Raw genomic sequence first — 25,705 nt, 5'->3', positions numbered from 1 at the left:
CCCTCAGATTGTGACTCCATCTACAGATTATCTCATTGATGAAGGCAGAGGCCCCTCATGGTCCGGTCATTTACAAGGCCCAGGATCGAACACGGCTTCATTTAGAGCCTACAGGCTCGCCCGCCGCCTGATGTCATGGGGTATCATGCAGGTATTTTCTCAATGGAGGCTCCCTCCTCTCAGATAACCATAGCTTGTGTTGAGTTGACATAAAACTAGCCAGCATAATGCAGCTGGCGTCCTCCAGCAGTAGAAGGAAGGAGATCCCACCATACACGGCAGGGAGATTTTGAAAGTCAGAGGTTAGGAACCAAGGCTCTTCCGGGATCCACAGTCTAGAACCAGCTAAACACCCACTGATGCTAGACCCATGACTGGTGCTGACGGATTCTGACAAGCATAGAACAGGGGTACTTTGGACATAAAGGGAGCAGCCTGAGGTTCCTCTGGGGGTGACAGCACCTTAGATCTGCGTCAGTCAACACTCTGCCTTACTGAATGACTCCGGCATTGATGAGGTGATGTAAGAGGTTCTGTTTTGCCCTGTCTCGTCTTTGTCTCACATCTCCTGTCACACAGACTGGCCTCCACTCACTACATAGCTGAGGATGACTTGGAACGTCTGACTCTCCTCTGCCTGACAAGAGCTAGGATTGCAGGTGTGCACCCCCATATCCAGCTACAACGTAAGTTTTTAGTAGAGGAGCAGAGATAGGAGTGCAGGGAGATGGGTGATTTTGCAGCAGTTGACCATGTCTCAGGGTCACGTGACCTGACCTGTCCCACATTGTGGTAGTCAGCTATCTACCGCTATAATAAAATAATTGAGAAAAACCAACTGAAAGGAAGAAAGGTTTATTTGGGCTCATGGTTTCTGAGGTTTCAGGGTCACTTGGGGCTGTTATTTCTGGGCCATGGTGAAACAGATTGTCATGGCACATTCAGTTCACGGTGTCTAGGAACATAGAGTGACTATTGGGAGTATTTTTTTTTAAATCCATGTTCCCAGTGACTTCCCTTCAACTAGGGCCCTACATCCTGGAAGCCCATTTGACTATAAACTCATCAGTGGGTTGATCCATTGTTGGAATCAGAGCCCCCCTCCATCACCTTCCTGAGCCTTTAACTCATGGGCCTTTGGGGGCTCTCCAGACACAAGGCATATCAAGTGTGGGCACTGGGATTGTGTGGCACCAGTCAGAGGTTGGAAATGAGTGAGCTGTCTATGGCAAACTGCATGCAACAATTCTTTACTGAGATGCTGTTGTATGCCAGGCAGTCTCACCCGGGCAAGAGGATACACGAGTGGACAAGGCTACATCCCATTTATTGCAGCTGACAAACAGAAGAAACAAATCTCTAACTTGTCAAGTTATGACACAGACTGGAAAGGGAAGTCAAACTGGAGACAGAAAGGAGGTGTGGATGGAGCCATCTTAACCGCACCTTTCAGGGAAGGCTCTCAGGTAAGAGGCCATTTGGGTTGAATCCTGACAATGTAGGGAAAGGGAAGGGGGGTCAGGCCAATGACTCTGATACAAAAGGGGTCCCTGGTGGAACAGAACCAGGCAGACCCTGTGACAATAGTGTGACAGCTGCAGGGGACAGGGGCAACAGGCTGGTAGGGTGAGTGAACATGTAGCTGGGGGATCGAGTCAGTGTGAGAAGACCCTGTGTCCTTCCCTCCCTGCCTACACTTGCTCCCTTTCCCATACCTCTGTCTGTGCTACGGTGAAAGCTTGCTTTCACAGGAGATGATGCTACAAGATGAAGTCCTAGGCCAAATCAGCAGCAGTGAGGATGATCAGACCCTGGCTCTCCTCAAAACAGAAAACCAAGCAGGGCTCACAAACCCAGGCAGGAGTCTGCCCCTCCCCATCCAAAGTCCCATGTCCTCAGCCTGCTCTCTAGGAAGGCCTGCGATGGTCTCTTCTTCACCCCAGGAGAGCAGAACAGATGGGAAGAAGTCTTTGTGGATGACCTCATGGCATAGGATTTACGCACTGGCTTGCAAAATCCAAGCACAACTCATTTCAGGCACAATTGCCTGGACCAGAATTGCCATCACCCAGGACAAAGGCCATGTTCACTCAATGATAAATAAAAAATGTCTTCCAAGTCACTAGCCATAAAGTTGGGCAGATGTCGTGTGAAGCCAAGGGAGGGTAAAGTGGGGAGAGCGGGCCTGGTTGGGCTTCAGATCCACAACTTCCCACAGAAAATCTGCTTCCCCATGCCAGCGAACAGGCAGTGACAAGCACGGAGCTCCGCTGAGGAGAAAGACCTGGAGAAGCTGGCGGGTGGTACAGAGCTGATCTGAGCCTGAAGTCACTGGAGCTGCCCAAGGCACAAGCTGCATGCTTGGCTGCCCTGCTCTCTTGCTGGCTTGAAAAATAATTGCATTCTCCATGCAGCACTGCAGCTTGTCACAACTGAAGGAAGACACGCTGGGCTGTAGTACCACAGCACAGAAGGAAGAAGCTGAAGCCTATGTTGTTTCAGCAGAAGGCAGGGCTGTGAGCTGACAGGTTAGAGTTGCCCAGCCGTGAGGACCATCTCAGCATTGGTACCTCAGAGGGTGTGCTTCTTAGGGTCATGGACCTAGGGGGATTGGGGCAGCACTTTAATAGAGCGCAGACTCTCAGGTCTTGCCAATGAGGGTGACACACACAGGCCACACCCACCAGATGGTAGTAGGCAAGCTTGAAGTGGCAGGCAGACTCATGAAGGCCACAGACTCATACAATGGCAGCAAACTTCCCACACGCAGTGAGAAGTAGTTCCACAGAGAAGGAAGATGTGGACACTCAGAAACCTTCCGTCACAGCTAAAACAGGGTCTTTGTGTACACTCCAATTACCACCTTCATCAATACAGAGGAGGAAGGGTCAGAGTGATGTGGGATTCCCCTCTGTATGCTATGGATATGTTTTATTACCATTGTTTAATAAAGAAGCTGCTTTGGCCTATAGCAGGACTGAATATAGCCAGACTGGAAGAGATATAGAGAGAGTAGGGGGAGTCAGAGAGACGCCGTGTAGCTGCCAAAGAAGAAAGATGCCAGAACCTTACTTTTGGTAGGCCACAGCCTCATGGCAATACATGATAATAGAAAAAGGTTAATTAAAGATCTAAGAGTTGAATGATCCCCACAGGAGCTGGTACAAGACAGCCACCACTGAGCGAACAGACCCAAGCCAGAGACCTCTGTGGGACCTGGCTCAAGCCAGGGACATCTACGGGAATAAACCTGAGCCAGCAATCTCTGCTGGAGGAGACCTGGAGGCAGTGAGGAGCAGGAACAAGGGAGCAAACCCGAGGGAGCAGGCCTGAGCCAGAGACCTCTGTGGGGCAGAGCGTGAGTTAGGGACATCTGAGAAAGCAGGCCTGAACCTCAAACATCTGTGGGAACAGGTCTGAGCCAGCCACCTCCACTGAGGAAATCCAGAGAATCATTAGGTCACATTTTGAAAACCTGCACTCCACACAAATGGAAAGGTTAAAGGGAATGGACAACTTTCTGTATAAACATTACTTACCAAAATTAAATCAAGACAAGATAAGCATGTTAAATAGACCTATAACTGCTAAAGAAATAGAAACAGCCATCAAAAATCTCCCAACCAAAACAAAGCCCAGGACCAGATTGATTCGATGCAGAATTCTACAAGATTTTCAAAGAAGAACTAATACCTATATACCTCAAAGTGTTCCTCACAATAAAAATTCTTTTTATGAGGCCACAATTACTCTGATACTCAAACCACACAAAGACATTACCAAGAAAGAGAATTACAGACCAATCTCACTCATGAACATTGTTGCAAAAACACTCAATAAAATACTGGCAAACGGAATCCAAGAACACATCAGAACCATCATCCACCATGATCAAGTCAGCTTCATCCCAGAGAAGCAGGGATGGTTCAACGTACGAAAATCTGTCAATATAATCCACCATATAAACAAACTATAAAATAAAACCCACATGATCATTTCATTAGATGCTGAAAATGCCTTTGACAAAATACAACATCCCTTCATGATAAAGGTCTTGGAGAGAGCAGGGGTATCCTAAACAAACAAAAGGAACAAACCTAAACATAATAAAGGCAATATACAGAAAGCCAACAGCCAATGTCAAACTAAATGGAAAGAAACTCACAGCAATCCCACTGAAATCAGAAAAAAAGACAAGGCTGTCCACTCTCTCCATATCTATTCAGTATAGCTCTTGAGATCCTAGCAAGGGCAATAAGACAACAAAAGAAGAGCAAGGGAATACAAATCAAAAAAGAAGAAATCAAACTCTATTTGCTGATGATATGATAGTTTACATAAGAGACCCCAAAAATTCTGCCAAGGAACTTCTATAACTCATAAACACTTTCAGTAATGGATCAGGATACAAGATTAACTCAAAAAAATCAGTAGCCCTCCTGTACACAAATGATAAATGGGCTGAGAAAGAAATCAGAAAAACATCATCCTTCACAATAGCCACAAATAGCACAAAATGTCACAGAGTAACTCTAACCAAACAAGTGGAAGACTTATATGACAAGAACTTTAAATCTTTAAAGAAAGAAATTGAAGAAGACACCAGAAAGTGGAAAGATCTCCCATGCTCTTGGGTAGGTAGAATTAACATAGTAAAAATGGCAATCTTACCAAAAGCAATCTACAGATTCAATGTAATCCCAGCAATCTCAGCAAAATTCTTCACAGACATCGAAAGAACAGTACTCAACTTCATATGAAAAAGCAAAAATCCTAGGATAGCCAAAACAATCCTGTCCAATAAAGGAACTTCTGGAGGCATCACAATCCCTGACTTCAAACTCTACTACAGAGCTACAGTACTGAAAACAGCCTGGTATTGGCATGAAAACAGATAGGAGGACCAATGGAACAGAATCGCAAATCCAGACATCAACCCACACCTCTTCAAACACTTGATTTTTGACAAAGAAACAAAAAATATAAAATGGAAAAAAGAAAGCATATTGAAGAAGTGGTGCTGACATAACTGAATATCAATATGTAGGAGAATGAAAATAGATCCATATCCATTGCCATGCTCAAAACTCAAGTCCAAATGGATCAAAGACCTCAACATAAAGCCAATCACACTGAACCACATAGAAGAGAAAGTGGGAAGTACACTTAAACTCATTGGCACAGTAGACCACTTCCTAAATATATCCCCAGTAGCACAGACACTGAGAGAAACAATTAATAAATAGGACCTCCTGAAACAGAGAAGCTTCTGTAAAGCAAAGGACACAGTCAACAAGATAAAACAACAGTCTACAGAATGGAAAAAGATCTTCACCAACCCCACATCAGACAGAGGTCTGATCTCCAAAATATACAAAGAACTCAAGAAATTGGTCATCAAAAAAATAAATAATCCAATAAAAAATGGGGTACAAACCTAAGCTGAGAACTCTCAATAGAAGAATCTAAACTGTCTGAGAGAAACTTAAGGAAATGTTCCATATCTTTAGCTATCATAGAAATGCAAATCAAAACAACTCGGAGATTCCATTTTACACCTGTAAGAATGGCCAAAATAAAAATCACTGATGACAACTTATGCTGGAGAGGATGTGGGGTAAAAGGAGTACTCGTCCATTGTTGGTGGGAGTGAGAACTGGTACAACCCCTTTGGATATCAGTATTGTGATTTGTCAGAAAATTAGGAAACAATCTACCTCAGGACCCAGCAATACCACTTTTGGGTATATATCCAAAGGATGCTCAATCGTGCCACAAGGGCACAGCAGCATTGTTTGTCATAGCCTGAACCTGGAAACAACCTAAATGCCTCTCGACCAAAGAATGGATAAGGAAAATGTGGTACATTTACACAATGGAGTACTACACAGCAGAAAAAAATAGCATCTTGAATTTTGCAGGAAAATGGATAGAGCTAGAAAACATCATTTTGAATGAGGTAATCCAGACATAGAAAGACTATTATCACATGTACTCACTCATAAGTGGTTTTTAAACATAAAGCAAAGAAAACCAGCCTACAAACCACAATCCCAGAGAACCTAGATAACAATGAGGACCCTAAGAGAGACATACATAGATCTAATCTACATGGGAAAAAGAAAAAGACAATATCTCCTGAGTAAATTGGGAGCATAGAGACCTTGGGAGAGGGTTAAAGGGGAGGGGAGAGTCAGGAAGGGGAGCAGAGAAAATGTGGCTCAATTAAAATTAATAAAATTTAAAAAAGAATGGGTTTCTTTGCTGTGCTGCTGGGTTTGGGCTCAGTATTCAGGAAGGGCTTGTATTGGTTTGTGTGTTGTTTTCGTTGGTTAATGAATAAAGAAACTACTTTGAGCCCGATAGGGCAGAACTTAGGGAGGCAGAAAGGACAGAACTGAATTCTGGGAGGAAGGAAGCAGAGTCAGAAAAGCCATGACTTTTCTGGATCCTCTGCCTCAGACTGACGCTAGTTAGAATCTTGCCGGTAAGCCACAGCCATGTGGTGATACATAGACTAATGGAAATGGGCTAATAAAGATGTAAGAGTTAGCCAATAAGAAGCTAGAGCTAATGGACCAGGCAGTGTTTAAATTAATACAGTTTCTGTGTGATTATTTTGGGTGTAAGCTAGCCGAGTGGCTGGGACAAACATGCGGGCCTTCTCCTTTGCAACACCAGAGAACCTAGACAACAACGAGGACCCTAAGAGAGACATACATGGATCTAATCTACATGGGAACTAGAAAAAGACAAGGTCTCCTGAGTAAATTGGGAGCATGGGGACCATGGGAGAGGGTAGAAGAGGAAGGGAGAAGGGAGGGGAGTGGAGAAAAACATATAGCTCAATAGAAACAAAATAATTTTAAAAAATATGTAAGAGCTAGCTAGAAATATGCCCAAGTCACTGGCTGAATTTGTAATTAATACAGTTTCTGTGCGATTTTTTTGGTCTGATCAGCTGAGAAACAAACGAGCAGCCTCTGCCTACATCAGAGGGGAGCACAGTGGGTTCTTTGTAGATGAGTACAGAAGAACCCCACTATGTGCCCAAAATTCATTTAGAGCCATGCCCAGCACCATAGGTTATGGGGACAAAGGGGACAATCCAACTGTGATGTGAGACCCACCTGGGTTTCATGGTCACTTCCCAAAGCAACTGGACTGAGGAGAAGGAGGACTCACGGCCTTGAACTTTCTGAAGTCATGTAAGCCTGGTAAGATCCAGAGGCAGTGCAGGGCATAGGCAAAGCCACAGGGAACCGATGTCACCAGGCAGGGGTCACAGGGAATCATGTGCTGTCACAAAGCCATACCTTCCACCCACAGTGACACCTTTCTCCTTCCATTCTCAGGGCAACTCCTGCCCTTTCCTATGCCTACTCAGGGGCTGTCACATGGCTTTCACTTAATGCCTAGCTTCTCTAGCCCCACAAGGCCTTGCTGAGTGGGCCCTGAAGTCCACCCATCTCCCCTCACACGATGGAACGAAGGCCAGCCATGGACTTACATTAGCACTTGTGAGGTGTTTTCACACCTGGGTGGGAACAGAATTTGGGGATGGCTGTGTACTCGTTATGAGCAAACCTCCTAGAAGGCAGGTGCTCTGATCAGCCCACCACCAGCTCGCCAGACTGGCAGACAGGGCTGTTCATCCCAGAGGAAGCAAGACATCCCTTTCCCATGGCACTCATCTTCTGGGTCTAGTCCATGTGGCTCTGAAGTTCCTGTCTCCTCCCTGGTCCATGTCCGTATCTTTGTTTGTCTGGTTGAGAATTTCATACATGTTCTGATCAAGCTCATCATTCCCTTCCCTCCAGTTTCTCACATATTCCCGTCTCCACTTTCCCTTCCCAACTTCCCATGCTTCTGTTATAAAAAATCTGCTGAGCCCAGTTTGTATTGCTTATCTGTGCAGAGTGTAGGACTGTTCACTGGAGCATGGGCAGCCTCCTGGGGTTTGCATCCCCGAAAAAAAAGCTGACTGTCCCTCACACATTGCATGCCAGCATCTTAACCCACAAAGGGGGAAGACTGTAGTGCCCCTCCTGGCAGCTGCGTTCAAATCAGTGTTAAAGATGAGGCACAGGGTCCTTGAGTTCACCGGTAGCACTAAGGAACCTGGAATGTGAGACCACAGGGCTGTTCCTCCAAAGGAAGGGATGCATAACTTGTTACACACTCAGAAGGCTGGAAGCAGATGTGGTTAATAGCCTGGAGACCTCTATGCTACCTGTGTGGCCAGGATCCTCCCCAGACCCTCATCGTAGGCCTGCTTTTCTCTTTCAATCTAAAGAAATCCTCTTTATGGAAGGTGTCACATGCACTGGACAAAGAGTTTTGATGTAGTCAAGTCCAGTCTTTATTGAGCTCACTTTGTTCCTCAAGGAGATTTATGTGTACTTCATTGTGCCTACAGGATTGAGGTCATTATCACCAGAAAAGTTTTAACCAAAGTGTCCTGTGCTTAAATAAACCCAAAATAAGCTGCTCGGACTCACAAAGTTTGAACCAATATCAGGTACATAGTCAGTTGAATCAAACACCTTCTTGCCTTCCAGGATAACTACTGCTATTGGCAATGGTGATCTCAGAGACCTTGTGTGCAGTGGCTTTCTCAGCTGGTATTGGGAATGTCACACTTGGAACTCACTGACTTCTCCTTCAGCTCCAGCTTCCCAGGAGCCTCTGGTTCTTACTGCACGTCCTGCCTCGGTCATTCCAGAAGCTTGTACTCTGGGGTTGAGTATGTCTTTAAAACCAATGGCATTATCACCTGAGTCCTAGGGAAAATCATGCCACCCTCATGCTCAGCAAATCTCAGAACCTGGCAGTGGGTCAAGAAAGAGGTCCTCAGAACCTGGGTGCCTGAGGTGGATCAAGAAAGCGGCCCCCAGAACCTGGGTGCCTTTGTTGGATTAAGAAAGCGGTCCCCAGAACCCAGGTGCCTTTGTTGGGTCAAGAAAGAGGCCTCTATGCTGACTCTCTTCTCTTTCAAATGACGAATGAGACTACTAAACAGGGCCTTGGGCTCCCTGTGCAGGCCCACCGTGAACTGAATTCAGGTTACTGGAGACATCTGGAAAATGTCAGGTATCTTCTTGGTTCCCACGGCATTATTGACAGTGTACCTGGGCTCACAATAAAATCGGGGTGCCATCCTTCATGCCAAATGCCGTTTATCATATCTCCGCAGAGTCCTAAGAATAAGTTTCAGGTCATTGTCATTGGAGACTTGTGTGGGGCCATACGTCCCATCACCACCACCAGTGACAAAGACCCTCAGTAAGGGTGTGGATGGAGCAAGTAGGGAATGTGAATTTCGTCCACACCTGAAGTAATGGGGCAATTAGTCTCTTGAAGAAGTGGGTGATCTAAGGCATGGTATGTGTCCATCCCTAAAGCAGGTGACCTCCAGAGTCTCAAAAAACAGCACACATCCCCAAGGAAGCACCAGGAATGAAATAAACATAAAGTAAAAACTCTAGAGAAATAAAAAAAACAAAAAACAAAAAATGAAAAAGACCAACTCTGCTGATAACAAATCCCCTAATTCCCAAGCGAGGACAGGGGGTCTGTGGTGCTTTGGTTGATTTGTTCCAGAAGCAACTGGCACAGAACTAATGGTGAGCACACTGTGCTGCCGCAGTGAGAAGGGTCAGGGGTCCCTACCCGGGATCAGAGGTTCCAACCCGGGGCCAGGGAGCAGGTGGACTCCAGCATGTGGGTCTTGGATGTCAGCGGCAAAGCCCGCTGTGTTTGTTGTTTCAGTAAGATGCTGACTCATGAGTATCAACGTGATCAGATTGAGACTGTCAGAAGAAGAGCAGGGATGCACACGGCTGGGGTTTCCAGAGAGACTTAGACCTGTTCTGAGTATGAATGGTGCCGCCCTTGCAGGCTGGAGGCCTGGGTGGGTTGATGGGAGAGAGGAAGGATTCCCATGGTGCAGGCCTTTCCCTTCTCTGTAGCCTGGGCGCACAGCGTAAACGGCTCAGTCTGCCATGCCCTCTCAACCACTGTGGCCTCTGAAGCCTCCTTTAGCGTCACTCCTCTGTGTGCCCTAATGGTGGGAGACTGACCAGCGGTCAACTTTTCCAATAACGAATGCCAAAGAGTGTGTTCAGGCCTGGGAGAAGGTTCCAGCTAAACCAGAAGATAAGTGGCAGGGCAGCTTCCCCCAAACCCTCCCCGGGCTTGGGTTACCAGAGGCAGGAAGGCCAGGGTCTCCAGTAGGAAAAGAACAAGATAAACAGGATGGTTCTCATACATTTCCAGGGGCTGCTGCACCACAGGCTAAGCCCGAAGGTCACGGTGCCACTCTTTATTCCCCGTGACTTTGCAGCTATCCCAAGATTTCAGTTCCATCCTGGCTCCTCACCCCCAACCCCTTCCCTGCTGAGGGAGCTGCCTGGTGCTTGGCACTGGTGTGAATGACTCTGAAGTGTGCCATTGTGGCCGTGATGTTCTGAGTCAGACTGGACCTGGGGTAAAGCAGAGATGCCCAGCTGCCTCGGGATTGGTTACTATGTAAAACAGGATTTTAGGCACCTACTGCAGGCTTCTGTGTCCCTGAGGTGAGGTCAGCTTGGCTCATGCTGAGACAAAGAGGCCCTGAAGTACCTGCAGTTTTTAGGAGCGGAGTTTAATTGGAAACTTCCCTGGCACTAGTTGCCTTCTGAGAAAATCAGCTTCAGAAAAGCAAAACCAGACGGCCGAGGCGGGCCTAGAAAGATCCACCTCGGGGCATAATGTGAGCACTTTCTGCAAGGGAACTGAAGGAGACAATTCTCGGCATTTAAAACAAATTGTGCTGATGGCTGATATTTCCTGAAAGATCCAGGCTGTTGAGACGCTCAGGATGAATCTAGCAGCTGGCACAGGCTCCCTTGGGGCTCATCTGAGGGACAAGGAACAGCCCCAGGCGCACTGCCAGGACTCTGAGGGAAAATTCCTGTCCTCAGGGGAACCAGGGAGGGGAGCGGAGTGAAGGCTCTGAAAAGCAGAGAGAGCAAGCGTCAGAGTCAGATGCCGATGGAGAAGGGACCTCTCCCAGCCCTGGAATCCCAGGGAGGGCAGAGGTGGAGGAGGCTGGTGGTAAGCTCCTGATTCTATAGGGCAAATTCATCTGGCACCTGCAGGGCTCAGAGAATACGGGTTGGTACGGGGTCGGGCAAGTGGGCTACCCACATGCACCCTCGGGGGAGGAGAGACTGCCGTTGCAAATGGGAACCAGACCTTTAATGCTCGCAGGAGGAGCCCCAAACTGCAAAGGCTTCACTACATTCAGAAAAGGGAAATGCCACACGTCACTTCTCCAGCCTACACCAAGAAGAAAGGATGCCTACCTAACCATCCTCTGCCCCGCAGAGGCTAAGGATGGCCCCTCAGATCACAGGACAGTGTAGCCCTGGGGCCACAAGTGAAGGGATAAGCACACATGGGACATGGGCCAAGGTCTCTTCAGTCCTGGTTGTGATAGAGAGCGGCTCCTGATAGCAGGTTGCAGGGGAACTCAGGGCTGAGATATGCACAGCTTTGGAAAGAGATGATTAGGCCTAGGGGAGATGCCCACTGGGGAGGATTTAGGGTACCCTGCTGTGCCTTATATCCTCATGCTGCTTTTGGGACTCTGCTAGAGAACCTTCAGGACAGACAGACATCAAACAGCAGGGGCGCACAGGTAGACAGGGGGGTTAGAGTCCGGAATAGATGGGCCGCCCCTCCTAGGTTAACCCCGAGAGCCCAGAGCCTCCATTGGTCCCCAAATCCAATGTAGTGACTGTACCACAGTTGGGGCCACAAACTCCGCCTTCCTGATGCCCATGGTTCCTGCAGTCTTAGAATCCATCACTCAGGTCACCTTAGCCCAACGCCCCCCCCCCCCCCATAGAAGACACCACTGGCCATTTCTCCTCATCTCCATATCAGACGTGAGAGGGTCCCATGGGGCTGTGGGCAGATTCCAAGTGGAAGAGTCTGTCTGTCCTCCTAGTCTAGAAAGAGAGGCAGACACGGCTTATGTGCCTCCCCATTTATGGTGTCCTTAGCTTTAAATCTCCTCCGTGGGGGAACAGAGACATTTACCCCCACCTCGTGTTGTCCACACAGCCTGACACCAGATGAGGGTCACCTCCAGGTAACGCTCATACAGTGAGCCCCTTCTGAATTCTAGACCTCTGGCAAGAGACCTTTCCGTCTGCTGAAATGATTTTGATGACTATTTTAGTTTTATTGTTATTAAGTGATTATTCTCTGACTCAAGCAGAAACAGCTTGCTGTAACGCCAGGATAATGCATTATGAGCAGTGTGTTTAATTTAAATAGCTTGTGTATTTGCCACCTGAGTTTTCCCCCACATACAGGCAATGTAGCTACAGTATCCTTTTTTTTTCTTTTTCTTTTATTGCTAATAAATTCACCCAAACCTCCAGAATCACAGCCAGGATTTTGCCTTCTAAAATAAATCTGAGGTTTTTTTTTTATTTCATCTTTATTGCAGTCGCACACGTGATACATAGTGTCTAGAACGGAGACAGAGAAGCCAGCAGGCAGGATAGGGCTCTATGGACACACATCTTAGGCATGTGGATCTGTTACTAAGGTGGCATGTCTTATTTGATTTCCAGATGTTCTGAGTGTTGTTACTCTGGAGGGTCCCCACTGGCCTAGGAGTCCCATCTCCGGCCCTCCTGTGAACCAATAATGGGGTACCTCTCTCTCTGCTCCATGGCTGTTGCAGGGACTTAGGATGATTTATACATGCAATTTGACGCCAGTTGGAACCGGAGCTCCGAGAACAGTGTTCTTAGTGTTCCCAACTGCAGCCCCTCTGGAAGGGGGTCCTGAGTAAACCGTGTCTTCTCCTGCCATCCATAGTGCGAACAGCAAGGCGCCTCGTCATGTCCTCTTCCAGTTGTTTGTGCCTCGGCTGGGTAACAAGTTCTGCAGTTCCAGCTGTGCTCTTTTGGACAGGATACTTATCTGGCCACTGGATGTCCTCTCTGCAGGATGGACGAAGGCTGTTGCACAGGCCAAACGAAGTGAACCTGTGTGCCTTGTCCCGTGGTGAGCCAGGGTGGCCAGCATCTGCACCACCGGCCGTGTTAGTGGCTCTGATTCTGAGCGCTCCTCCCCAAGCCCACTCAGATCTGTCTCTGAAATCCTGCTTGCCAGCATTACCTAGGCGCGACTCGCTGACTGCTTCCCAATGTTTAAAGTACGTTATTTGGTGAAAAAAGCAACTTAAAAAGAGGAGTTTGGTTTGGCCCACAGCAGGAGGCTGCAGCCCGTTGCAGCAGGAAGGCACGCGGCTGGTCACATGGCATCCACAGTCAGGAGCTCAGTGCCCTTTTCCCTTATTCAGTGGAGAATCCCATCCCAAGGGATGGCGCCACCCACAGTGGGCGGGACTTAACTCCTTACTTAACCCAACCAGGAAAGTCCTTCACAGGCACCCCCAAAGCCTCACTTCTCAGGGGACTTTGGAGTTTGTCAAGTGTCGATGCTCTGGGGAAGACCCTGTGTCCAGTGTCAGATCATGACCTTGTTCATCTCCTTGCGTTTTGGGGGTGGAGGGACACTGTTTCTCGCTGGCCATAAGCTGGGGTTGCTCTTCTCCTGAAGTTTCTGACATATGCCCCTGAGGTAAATGTTGGCAGTTCACAGCATGGCTCAGATAAGGTCAGCAGGAGAGAAACACGCGGCTCTGATGTATTCTTATATATTATCTTAAAAGTGCCGTTTTAAACACACAAGCACACACACACAGACAGAGACAGAGAGACAGTGACAGAGACAGAGCTTAAAGAAACAGACTTTTAAAATTCAAGCACCAGGGGCTGGAAAGATGGCTCAGCAAGTACGAGTGCTTGCAGCTCTTGCAGAGGATCGAACCTATGTAGGCAGCTGTGAGCAGCCTGTAACTCCAGCTCCAGGGATCGGATGCCTCTGGCCTCCAAAGACACCTGCACTCATGAGCACACTCTCATACACATATACACATTTAAAAATAAAGATGGACTTATCTTATGTTTGTATGTGTGTATCTGAGTGGATGTATGTGTGCGCAGGTGTTGGGGGAGGCCAGGAGATCCCCTGGAACTGGAGTTACAGGCTATGGTAACCCACCCAATGTGAGTGTTGGGTACGGAACCCAGAGCCTCTGTAAGAACAGCATGTGTTCCTGACCACTGACCTACCTCTCCACAAATAAAATGGACATTCAAAAAGATGCAAACAGCAGGAGCTGCCAATGAAGATAAACAAATGTCAGGCTTAACAGGGAGACTGCGAAATAGTCATCATGGATTACAAATATGTCCAAATAACAAAAGGAAACCTTGATTCGATTAGAAAATACAGGTTTGAAGATGGTGTCTCATCAAGAAGGTTTTTAAATTAAGCTGGAGGACTAATTTTAATCACTCAGTTGGGTAAGCACTCGGCTTGCAGGCGTGAGGAACTGAGTCTGATCCTCAGAAGCCACATGTCAAAATGGACACAGTGGCTAGCATTTCTAACCCCAATGATGGCAAGGCAGGCAGATAACTTAAGCTCACAGGCCCGCTAGCCTAGCCTACTTGGTGACTTTCCAGGCTAGCGAGGGGCCCTGTCTCTAAGATCAGTGGACAGTGCCTGAGGAACATCTGAGACTGTCCTCAGACTGCCACAGGCATGTATACAGGTGCACGCACCCCGTCATACACACGTACCCACCCACCGGGATAGCCTCTGACCTCCACAAACATACATGTCTGTGTACCTATCCACGCACAAATACGCGCATGCACACACACACACACACACATATACACAAACACACATGCGCGCGCACAGGAATTCTAGCAACAAGAAGTAAAAAGACTAAAATCAAAGCTTCAATGGGAGCTCAGCTGTCAGTGGGAAAAAGAGTGAACCGGGAGAATGGAAGACTTAGGCTTGTAAACACTGTGGAACCCAAAGAACAAAATGACAATGAGAAGGTGACAAGGTAAAGGGGCTAGGGACCATGATGTGCTGGGCATTCGGATAATGCTGCCTGCGCATGTTTGGAGAACAGGGGGTGGGGCAACAGAAAAATGTTTGAAGAAATAATGGTTGGAAGCTTCCCAACTCTATCAGAGAGTGCCTATCTTCATCCTAGCAGTCACGTGGTGCAGGTAGGCTGTGGTTGACTGCCGGGAGCTGCTCCGGACAGTGACTGTAGCCATAGCGATGTTTCCAGAAGACATTCCTGTAGTAGAGCAAGGAGAGTGGAAGTCACCCGCCATCATCTCAGGCAGCAGCCCAGCCCAGGAGTGCTGAGTGTCAGCCAGAACTCGCCCCTGAGATCCTGAACATTCGGAGCAGAGATCACAACAGGACCAAGCTCATTCCAGCTCTGCAGACCTTGTTTGTAAAGGTAGGGCCAGACCTTCCTCCTGCCATGGAGACCAAGGGGCCAAGTCCTCTCTTGGGCTTACACATGTCCTGGGGCTCACAAACATAGGGACAAAGCTTGATGTTTCTCCTGTCTTTTTTTTTTTTTTTTTTTTTACACCTGTCAGCTTAGATGCTGGGTCAGGGTCCCGCTCAACTCTGCACACAGATACATTAAACAAGGAGGGAGTGTTCAAGACAAGGCAGCAACTCTTCAACTCAAAGCTGAAGACACCAGGCAGTCCTGCTGCACCCTGAGCCTTTGGCCCACCCCAGCACCAGCGGCACTCAGCTGTCTGCTGCTGTCTCAGTCACTTTGCCTGAGGTCTGTCTGGGCCCCAGCACATCACACAGGGGACATCAGGATCTGCAGCTGGCCTCACCAGTATGGTTACCTGTGAATGAGGCAAAGATGGAGGGAAGTGTGGCTCTTTGCTCCTGTGTCCACTCTGCTGGCCTCCAAAAACCTGGGATGAAAGTCCCAAGATGCAAGGAGACAACGGTAAACAAGCTAATCCGTGTGAATCTTTGGGGAACCTGCAGCTGCACACCTGTGCCACCACGCTCCTGGGGAACACAGTGGAGAGTGTCTGTGTTCTAGAAGGGCTTGAGAGTCTGTCATGGAGTACTTGAGTGGGTGAGACAGCTGCAGAGGAAATGAGGAAGTGGTCGGGTGATGCTGTGAGGGTCTCTGAGGCCGGACGCCTGCCATCCTTCCACAGTCAAGCTTTTCCTTATGAACATCCTCCAGAGCAGCCCGCTATTCTCAGACTGGCCTGCGAAGGGTCTGAGCTGCCCAACTCTGCTCTTCCTTCTGTGAGTCCCTGTACCACAGCCTGTGACACTGGCCTCCTGGCTTCTGCGGGCACCATAACAGGCCCAGCCCCATCCTCCTGCTCAGAAACGGAGAGTGCTCATCCAGCTCTGACTGCCGAGTGCTGAGCTCATGGCTGGCTGCTTGTGTCAGGGGCCATCACATCCACATGCCACCACATTGACTTTCTCTCCCTCTCCATCTAAGCCCTGCCACTGGCTGGCTGGAGAGCCTGGGACATAAGCTGTAGTACCCCCAATTTGAGATAGGGGATCCATTGCCCATGAACCTTCATCTAGGTGCTGTGTCCTTCAGGAGTTCTGTGACCTTCTTATTCCCCACCACTCCAGGCCTTCCCATCTCACATCCATCCTTGCCAGAATTCTCTGCAAAACCAGTAATTGTCTCCAAAAACAATCAGAAAATATGTCTTCCATTATGTTTGCCTACTCAACCATCCATCTTTATCTATTTATGAGCTATCTATTCTAACTATCGTATATTTATTTATTCTGGAGGCTGGGTCTTGCTATGCATCCCAGGCTGGCCTCAAGGTCTCCATAGTCCTGCTTCAAGTCTCTTGAATGTTTCACTTACAGGCATATGTCAACAGCCACCATAGCCTGCTTGCTCTAGTCTTTTTCTAAACTCAGCAACCATGAGAACGATGTGCTGCACACCTCAGGGGCCTGGAGTGGAGGAGACTGGTAGGTTCACAGGCAGTGGACCGTCTCACCTAAGTCAGGATGCTGCAGACTATGTCCCAGGCTCTCCAGCAAGCTGATGCCTTGTGTCCGGGGAGGGGGGATCCGTGGCATGTGGATGGGATGGCTCCCGATACAAATACCCACCTGTAGCCACACCCTCAGCAGCTAGAGCTGGATGTGACCTTGCGTTTTATGTGACAAGGGAAGTTGTTTTGAGGCAGAGAGCAGCGGGTTCCAGGCGATGTGGGGAAAGGCCTCACCACTGAAGGACGCAGGTTTATGTGCCCACAGCCAAAGGACAAGCTGCTTGCCTTAGTGCGTTTTAGAACACAGGGATTGCCCACCTCATTGAAGTGGGGCTCCCCTGCAGGCTGGGCTTGAAATAAGATGGAAAAACAGCTTTTCCTCTTTTCAACAGTGGGGCTAGATCCCAGGGCCTCAAACATGCTTCAAAAGAACTCTACCAATGAGCTTCAAAGAACTTGAATCTGGGTGAAAGATTAATCATTTTATTCTATTTTTTTCTAAATATTTAAGAAAAGGTTCTATGTTGAAAAGAAGGAAAACAAAATACGTATTACTTATTTTTAGACATATAAATGTATTTATGAACAGAATTCTGTCGGATCTCTGACAATGTAAAAGAAAATATTTGCTTATAGAATATTCTTTAATCGTGTCTCCGTTTCTTGGCTAACATCAAGTGAGGACTATTCTTTAAATACTTTGTTTTTCTTTTAAATTATAAGGAATTTTTGCTTTCAATACTGACTTATCTTTTGCAACAAATTACAGGGTAATTAACAAAACCTTTGAGTTCTGTGATCCACGAAGAAGACTTGGGCATGAAAACCATTTTTTTTCTTAGTCATATGCCTCTTCTTTTTCTTGCTCAGAGCAACAGGGAGGTATTTCCAGAAAATGACAGTCTTTAATAATAAGGCTTTTGCCTGATAATGTAAACATCACACACACACACATACACAGATACACACACACACACACACATTTAAATGGCTTATTATATGAGTTTCTACCAATGACAAATTCAAGAGAAATCTAATTTTTATTAAAAATTCTGACACTAAACATTTCTGGGGTTAAGTTGATTTCATGGCTCTATAAAGAAAAAATGAAGTGTTTATGTTATATATTTTTTTTCTTAAAATGAAAGAAAAAGCAAAGAGCCCAGACAATACACAAGTGAGAGACAAGTTTCAATGAGAGTGGATTGGATTCAGCCAACTGTGGCTTCGAGGTCACAAAGCTAAGGGGTGAAGAGGACGGTGGCTCTTGTTCAGCGCCCACGATGGGATTCTGAAAACCATCCATATTTGATGCAGACATCCAACAGCTTATCCGGCGAGCTTTGAAGTTGCTTCACAGTGCTGAGTCAGGGGCATTGAGGCTGAACATCCAACCCAGGCAGGGATGCGGAAAGGCCATTCCACAGTGGGGAGAGAGTATGTCTTGACATCACCTGACTGGCTTCAGGGTGAGCTCGGGTTCCAGAGGGCAGCTCAACAGATAGACACGGAGGATGGAGGCTCAGACGACAGCTCACAGTAGCCATGAAGGCAGAGTCCAGGAAAGACAGGCTGGGGCTGGGAGAGGCCAGTGGGCTCTGTGTTCAGTGTGCCAAAATGCTGCTGCTCCACTGTAGGGTGCCGTGCTAGGGGCCAGTTGTTGTAGCCCTGGCCATGGAGATGACGACATGGGAGAAACACCTTTAGAGAACCCAAATGGCCATTGGATACTTCCATAAGTCCAGCTCATGAGGCTGAGGGATGGTGGCCCATCAGAGACCAGAACTGGATTACAAGACGGCATGCCAGTGGCTTCCTGGATGTGCCCTCAGTCAAATGCATGTAAGCTATGGTCTAGAGTCCTGATGTCATCTTTGCAGGACACCCTGGACTCTAAAGTCCTGTTCTAGGCCACAGAAAAGACCTGTCACCTGTCCACCCAGGTTCTGTATAGGACAGAAGGGAAAGAAGGCATGCATCTCACATAAATGACTCTAGCAAGGTCTAGTAGGAACCTGTAATGAGATCTTGCGTCTGTGGGGCAAACCCAAGGCCATAGACAGGCTAGGAGTCTGGACCTCAGCCTTGGACCTGAAGACATCTGCTGCCTGGCTTGCTGAAGTCTCCTTGCTCACACTCTGTCTTGGTACTAGGAGTAAGTGACACATACAAATGACTTCGGAGGAGGGAAGAGGGTGGGGATCCAAGGCTTCTGAGGTTCTAGGCCTCTCCTCCTCTGTGCATAGCCCATCACCCAGCCTCAAGTGAGCATCCCTTGCTGTTGGGAGAGCCTGAGACTTGAAACCTCCTCTGGATTCAAGTTCACTAACTCCAGTAACAAGACTGTACAAGTCAGAGCTGTGGTGGGAGGGAGGAGGCCCTAAAGCCTCCAGTCAGGCCCAAACACAGGGTCAGACCCCAGGCAGCTTAGTGCACACGGCCCCTTCCAGGTTCCACCTCTCAGGATAAATGCTGGACGTGCTGTGTTCATTGCCTTTCTTGTTTTTGTAATAAAATACTCAGCTAAAGTAAGTTTTTTTTTTTTTTTTTTTTTAAAAGGGGGGTTTATTCTGTCTGAGTGGTGGTGGTGCATGCCTTTAATTCCAGCACTTGGGAGGCAGAGGCAGGCGGATATCTGTGAATTCGAGGTCAGCCTGGTCTACAAAAGCTAGTTCCAGAACAGAGAAACCCTGTCTTGAAAACAAAAACAAAACAAAGCAAAACAAACAAACAAACAAACAAAAAACAACAAAGAAAGGGTTTATTCTGACTACAATTCGAGTACCATCCATCCTGGCGGGGATAGCATGGTGGCAACAGCTTGAGGCCGCCATTCACACTGCAGTGCAGTCAGGAAGCAGAGACGCCTGGGACCAGGGACATTAGACCTGCTATTCTGTTTGTTTATGTGCATGCTTAACCAGTGAAACTCACGCTGAGAGTCTGAATGGATGGACGGGGCAGGTGGGATTCAAGAAGGCCTCTTGCCTGGCTCTGGGCACTTGACTGCCAGCCTGGTGATGCTGCCTTGTCTCTAAGGCTTCCCAGGTCAGAGCCGGAGTCAGAGGAGACACTCAGGATTCTGGCTCCCTCTCACTCAGACATAGGTACCTAGACACTCAGACTTTTCAGTGGCCTTGGACCTGGAACACCTGGAGGTACACGATCAAGGTGATTACATGGTACCCTGGGGACAAATGCCAGGGTCTTGCCTAGAGGTGGCACCTCTGCCTGGCCAGCACACACCAGGGGCATCTGTGGCTGCAGCAGCCCACAGGGTTCTATCCCCTTGGCTTCCCACTGGCCTTGTCAATGCTTCTGGGAGCCTGTAAGGCCGGAGAGGAGGCCTGAGCACTGCTGATGAGAAGGATGGGATACTGGCCACTTTAAAAAGGGAAAAAATGATCTGGAAGTGTTTGGAAGGATGAGACATAATTATACCTGTTATATGTATATTCAAAAAGCTTGGCAGCTTGGAAAATAGGGCCCGGATCTGCCATTTCTTCCCATTTCCTGCAATTTCCCCTACTATTGTCCAGGGCTCCCTGAGCCAGCTCACCCTTCTCCCAGATGGTTCCCCCTCAACAGCTGCTGGTTCCTAACCAGCCCTGCCAAAAGACTTGCTTTAGGCCAAGGAGGGGACTAGAGAACGGGGTGGCTCCTAGATTTAGGGAGCACTGGGCATTGACATGGGGCAGACCAGGGTCACCTTGCTGGCCACAGGGCACCTCAGGGCTGCAGGCTTGACAACAGGCTGCTGTCAGGGGAGCTGCTGGGGAATCCTGAGGGCAAGGGTGTCTGTCACGTGAGATCCAGGGCTGTGCGGAAACACAGGTTGTAGCTCACACTGAGCATCAGGGGCCAGGGCATTGTGTGGGCCTTGAGAGTCCCCTCACCCAGAGCCCATCTCCAGGCTGAGCAACTTGGACACCCAGACCTCCTCAGGCTCCGTCCTCAGACTGCACAGCCCACAGGTCTTCGGGACTCTGATCGCTGTGTGAGAGCAAGACTCCCTCGACAGCAGCAAGAGCCGCCGAATCAAGGGCTGAACTCCAGCAGGGCACCCGTGCTCCAGAGAGACACTTACTGAAGGACAGTGTGCAGAACACATGACATATCCACACTGGGTCTCCACGGACATCACACAGGACCCCTGGGGAGCTGTGTGCCAAGAGGTATCTAAGAACACTGGAGCTTCCTTCTCTCTGTGATGACAGTGAGCTCAGGGGCTGGAGGCTGGCTGTGAGGCTGATCAGCGAGGTGTCGCTCCCCCTAAGACACCCATCCCAGTTTGGACTTCAGAGTCTTATCTCTCATAATGAAGAGTATCTCCTTACCTGGGTTTGATCAGCAACAGGGCCTTGCGGCAGCCATTCTTTCCCGATTGGCCACTGGGAAAGTCAGGATGCAGAATCAGCAATTAAAAGGCTAAGGACAAAATGACCCTTGTCCAAACAACTGTTTTGACTGAGGGCTGGTTGAAATGAGGAAATCTCACTAGGCGACTAAGGGCAGGTGCACACATCTGGCTACAACTCCGCACCTACAGGCTGTGACTCCATCGCCTATATAACCATCCCTGTATTCCAGTATCCCTTCAAGACAGGGCTTTCCCCCCATTGGCCAGCTCTTATCCACAATGGTTCTTTCTCCAGCTCTGCCTAACCTCTTGCCTCTCCAGGGCTCTGTTCTGCTCTGAGCAGCCTGGGCCTTGAAAGGACATCCTGAAGAGCCAACCGCGTGGGCTTCCTTTACCTCCTACGGGCACGGAGAGAACTACGGGCACAGAATGCTGTGATTTGAAGTTGACCTTGCACTTCCCTGCTGCAGGCAGTGGAAAGGGTTGAAGGCAGCATATGGGGAGTGTTAGGAAAGCCTGGGATGGAGGATCCCACATACAGATCTAACCATCACCGGGCTGTGCCCACTGCAGTGGCCCTAGGCTTAGCAGGCAGTGAATATGACTACCTAGGACTGTGAGGAGGGAAGCCAGTACACGTCTTTGTCCTTAGTACTGTATTCTCATATTGCCCTGGCTCCAGGTCAGTTTCAAGGTGGCATCATCTTGTTTCCTGCCACTGACCTGGCTGAGGCCTCACTCACATCCCACTGGACTATGCCCCGACCCCTGGAATGCCCTAGCTCTGGCCCCTCAGTCCACTCACTACCACGAGGCTACCGAGTTTGTGAGGAACACAGGGAGCCTCTGCTTCCAATGCATGCAGGAGAAAGACCCTACTGTTGCTGGCACCACCCCTTCCTAGGAAAATGCAGCTTTAAAGGGTAGATCTGTTGGATTAGCTTGCTGTCAGAATACTAAAAAAGTCATAAAGGTCATCTCATAGGTGCCAGTGACACCCTGCCTTAAAGATCCCTTGCCACTGATCCTTTGGGGTAAGCCTATATTGGAGATCTCTGGTCCTAGGGTGTCAGATCAGAGTTCCGGAGAAAATGGGATACACCAAAACTCAGAGCTCAGGCCTCCCGACAAGGCCATGCAGGTGAGAAAGGCACTTTCCCTCAAACTCTCTGGTCAAATCCTGGACTTGTCTTCCAGAGGAGCTTATCTCTAAAAACCCCAACAGGATAAAAGGACCTAAGGGCTGCAGGTCCAGGGAACTCCCTCAGGGGCTGGCTGGCTTTATAGTCAATGTAAATCCCGGGGTGATTCGGGCTCTACCTCCCAGCTCTGAGCTGTTTCAAAGGCTGTGTTAAGTGCAGCACCATCCTGCCTACTGCACAGCAGCCCTAACCTTGCAGATCTGCCACAGAGCAGGCCTGTCTCCTTGGCGCCAGCACACACAGCTTACAAACAGCCAATGCAGAAGGCCTTTCTGGTAAGCAGATCACAGGATGTTTCTTAGCAATGAGGAGCCATCAGAGCAAGGAAGACAGGTCGTCATTCGTACTGCACTGCACAACCCCACGCTACATCACATTCAGCCTGACTGCAGGTCCTTAACCCCTCCTAGTACCTCGCACCCACAAGTGGCCACATAGCTATACTGCCCTCACTGCACTGCTTTGCCTGGTGGGTGGCTATTTGCCATGGCTCCATGGCTGTACTGTGGACTGCAGTTGGCAGCAGTCTGATGCCTGGGGAGCATGCCAGCTGCCACCAGGCTGAGCCTTGCTCTGCTGAAGACCGGGCGGTGGGTGTGGGTGTTAGGGGAGGACAGCCACAAGGGCGTTATGTCATTGAGGACTTCCTCTTCAACAGAAAGCACAGAGAACCAGTGTTGAGACAGTGCTGAATTCCTGATCCTTAAAGCGCCCAGGCTGCCAGTGCGGGATACGCAAAGCGCATGCTTTCATCTCAGCCCTGAGCTAAGTTCCAAAGGGCAGTAAGCATTTTGGTGAAACTAATGAGGTAATGCACTGAAACCAGATTAGAGCTTCTACTAGACTCCACAGGGCTTCACCCTGGAGGAGTCTGGGAAGACAGACTTCTGTGGCAACACAAATCACAGGTGACACACACCCAGGGAGTAGAGCCACTGGGAATGAAATAAGCATGTGGACTCTCAGGACGGTGTGTGTGCGTGTGTGTGTGTGTGTGTGTGTGTGTGTGTGCGCGCGTGTGTGTGCTGTGCTGACATGTGCTAGCCAACATGGCCGAGAAGGCTGCGTGTCTGCTGTGCTGGGGTTCAGGAGCAGCAGCTCCTTGTAGGCATGGGCCGGAAATACAGCCAAGATAAATATTTTTATCTTTTTAAGCCATTCCTCAATGGGTTCCACAACTCCAGGGCTGGCCCGTTTCAGGAGGAGGAAGAGAGGTAGGAATGACAGGTGGGTGGCAACAGCAGTAAGGCCAAGCAGACTGTTCTGGAAGATGAAAGTCTTCTGTTTTGTTCTGTCTAATACTGACCCCAGCTGCCATGTGCTGCGCGTACCTGATGGAGTCCGGTGCTACTAGGAAACTGAGCGCTAAAGTTCATTAAGTTTTAATGAAGCTAAATGTAAATCGTATGTACTAGGAGCAGTCACAGCAGGGGGCTCAGTACAAACTTACAGCTTAGGACAACTTACAGAGGAACTCCCGAATAGCAACATGGATTGACACTACCTCATAAGGACTCCTTCCCCCTAGGTTCCCATACAGGTGAAAACCAAAATGCAATTGCTTTCTTCACTTGGGACTGGCACCCTGATTTTTGGTGACAGTACGAGACCTTGCCTCTGTACCCACACTCCATGCTCATCAAGTGAGCCTGCTCTAGACGACACCATTCTGATAGTCTGTGGGGGTTCTTTCCCTTTTTGCTCTAACGTGCACTGTTAAAGAAGAAATGCTTCAGAAAATCATTTCAACATTGTGTGTGAGTGCAAACTGCAGGGAAGGCATGGAAGGGCTGTGCATCACCATCGTGTGTGTGTGTGTGTGAGTGTGCGCGTTCGTGTGTACGTGCATGTGTGTCCGTGCGTGTGCGAGCCTGCGGACACAGGAGGAGGAGCTATAGAGCCAGATTTATTTCTTGAAGTTGAGAGGACTGAAAGACAGCACGGGGACACGGGGCGTCCAGTGGGAGCTGCTCTTCCACAGCAGACCTGCCTTGTTTTGTTTTGTTTTCCCCCAGATGATTCCAAAATAAAACTGGAAGGTTCCAGAACCTTTTCAATGGAAGTTGAATCTTTCAATCAACTAACTAGGCACAGGAAAGACTGGATTTTTTTGACCATTTCTTCAGGCAATCTCCTGATCATTGCTTTTTTTCCTGTTGTCTTGTAAAGCTCTGGAGTTCAGAGTTGGGCAGAGCAGACATCATCATGGCTGTGACACAGCTAGGCAGAGGGGACCCTTCACTTCAGCCAGATCCACTTGTCACCCACCTCTTCATTGTATCCAGGGTTGTACTTGCGGCCTGGCAGCTGTGGGGGGAAGGCATTAAAACACTGTTTAGAGTAAAGACCACATTCCCAACCCCAGTTGGTCAGCTACTGCCCATCTAGTACCCAGGGGAGCACCCGAGAGCAGGGATCCACTGCAACGAAGCAGTCTTGCCCAGAGAAGCCCTGATTAGATGAGACAAACCCGTAGAATTCTCACTAATGTCAATAAGGACAGGAGGGACAACAGACAGCAGAGGCACTCAGCAAGAGCTGGCAGAGGGGACCCAGCCTAGGAAATGTCTTGTTCTCAAGCCGTGACTGCCTGCTTGACTATTGTGAATGGTGATTGGCTTTGAGAATCAGTGACGAGATCACTAGATGTTGTAATATGAGCGGCGGGACTGCGTCCCCGGCACCCAGCCGCCCGCATGGCTACCTTATGCCCCGAAATAATTACACGGAAACTGTATTCTTTTAATCACTGCCTGGCCCATTAGTTCCAGCCTCTTATTGGCTAGCTCTTACATATTGATCTAACCCATTTCTAATATTCTGTGTAGTACCACGAGCTGGCTTACCAGGAAAGATCTTAACCTGCGTCTGTCTGGAGTGGGAGAATCATGGCGACTCTCTGACTCAGCTTCTTTCTCCCAGCATTCTCTTCTGTTTACTCCACCCACCTAAGGTTTGGCCTATCAAATGGGCTAAGGCAGTTTTCTTTATTAGTTAACCAATGAAAGCAACAGATAAAATACAAGAACCACCTCCATCAACTAGAGGCCATGGTCTTGGCTTTGAAGAATGCATGAGAGGAGAGTGTGAACTTAACATAGGTCCTGCAGAAGTGCAGACAGGTAAGGAAGATGGCACAGGCCTTGGGAAGTCACTGAAATGTCCAGGTCTGAAGG

General features: G+C 48.6%; 1 protein-coding gene across 6 annotated transcripts in view; it reads right to left on the bottom strand.

Annotated features, from left to right (window-relative positions):
• Positions 1-17,988: 17,988 nt before the first annotated feature.
• Positions 17,989-25,705, bottom strand: part of Ndufa10 (NADH:ubiquinone oxidoreductase subunit A10) — a 46,111-nt gene continuing 38,394 nt past the window's right edge. The window contains exons 10-11 of one of the 6 annotated variants that reach the window (XR_009056666.1): positions 21,305-24,836; positions 17,989-20,785 (exon numbers count right to left, since the gene is read on the bottom strand). Coding sequence is in view for 1 of the 6 variants with exons in the window: in XM_057761524.1 (XP_057617507.1) it covers positions 24,768-24,836 (69 nt within the window). In the remaining 5 variants the exon portion in view is untranslated. Of the gene's footprint in view, positions 24,837-25,705 lie in introns of all 6 variants that reach the window. The other 5 variants (XR_009056667.1, XR_009056668.1, XR_009056669.1 and 2 more) reach the window with 5 other exon arrangements.

The sequence above is a fragment of the Chionomys nivalis genome, chromosome 2 (genome assembly GCF_950005125.1).
Source record: "Chionomys nivalis chromosome 2, mChiNiv1.1, whole genome shotgun sequence".
NCBI lineage: Eukaryota > Metazoa > Chordata > Mammalia > Rodentia > Cricetidae > Chionomys > Chionomys nivalis.
This window is presented reverse-complemented; position numbering and strand designations above follow the sequence as displayed.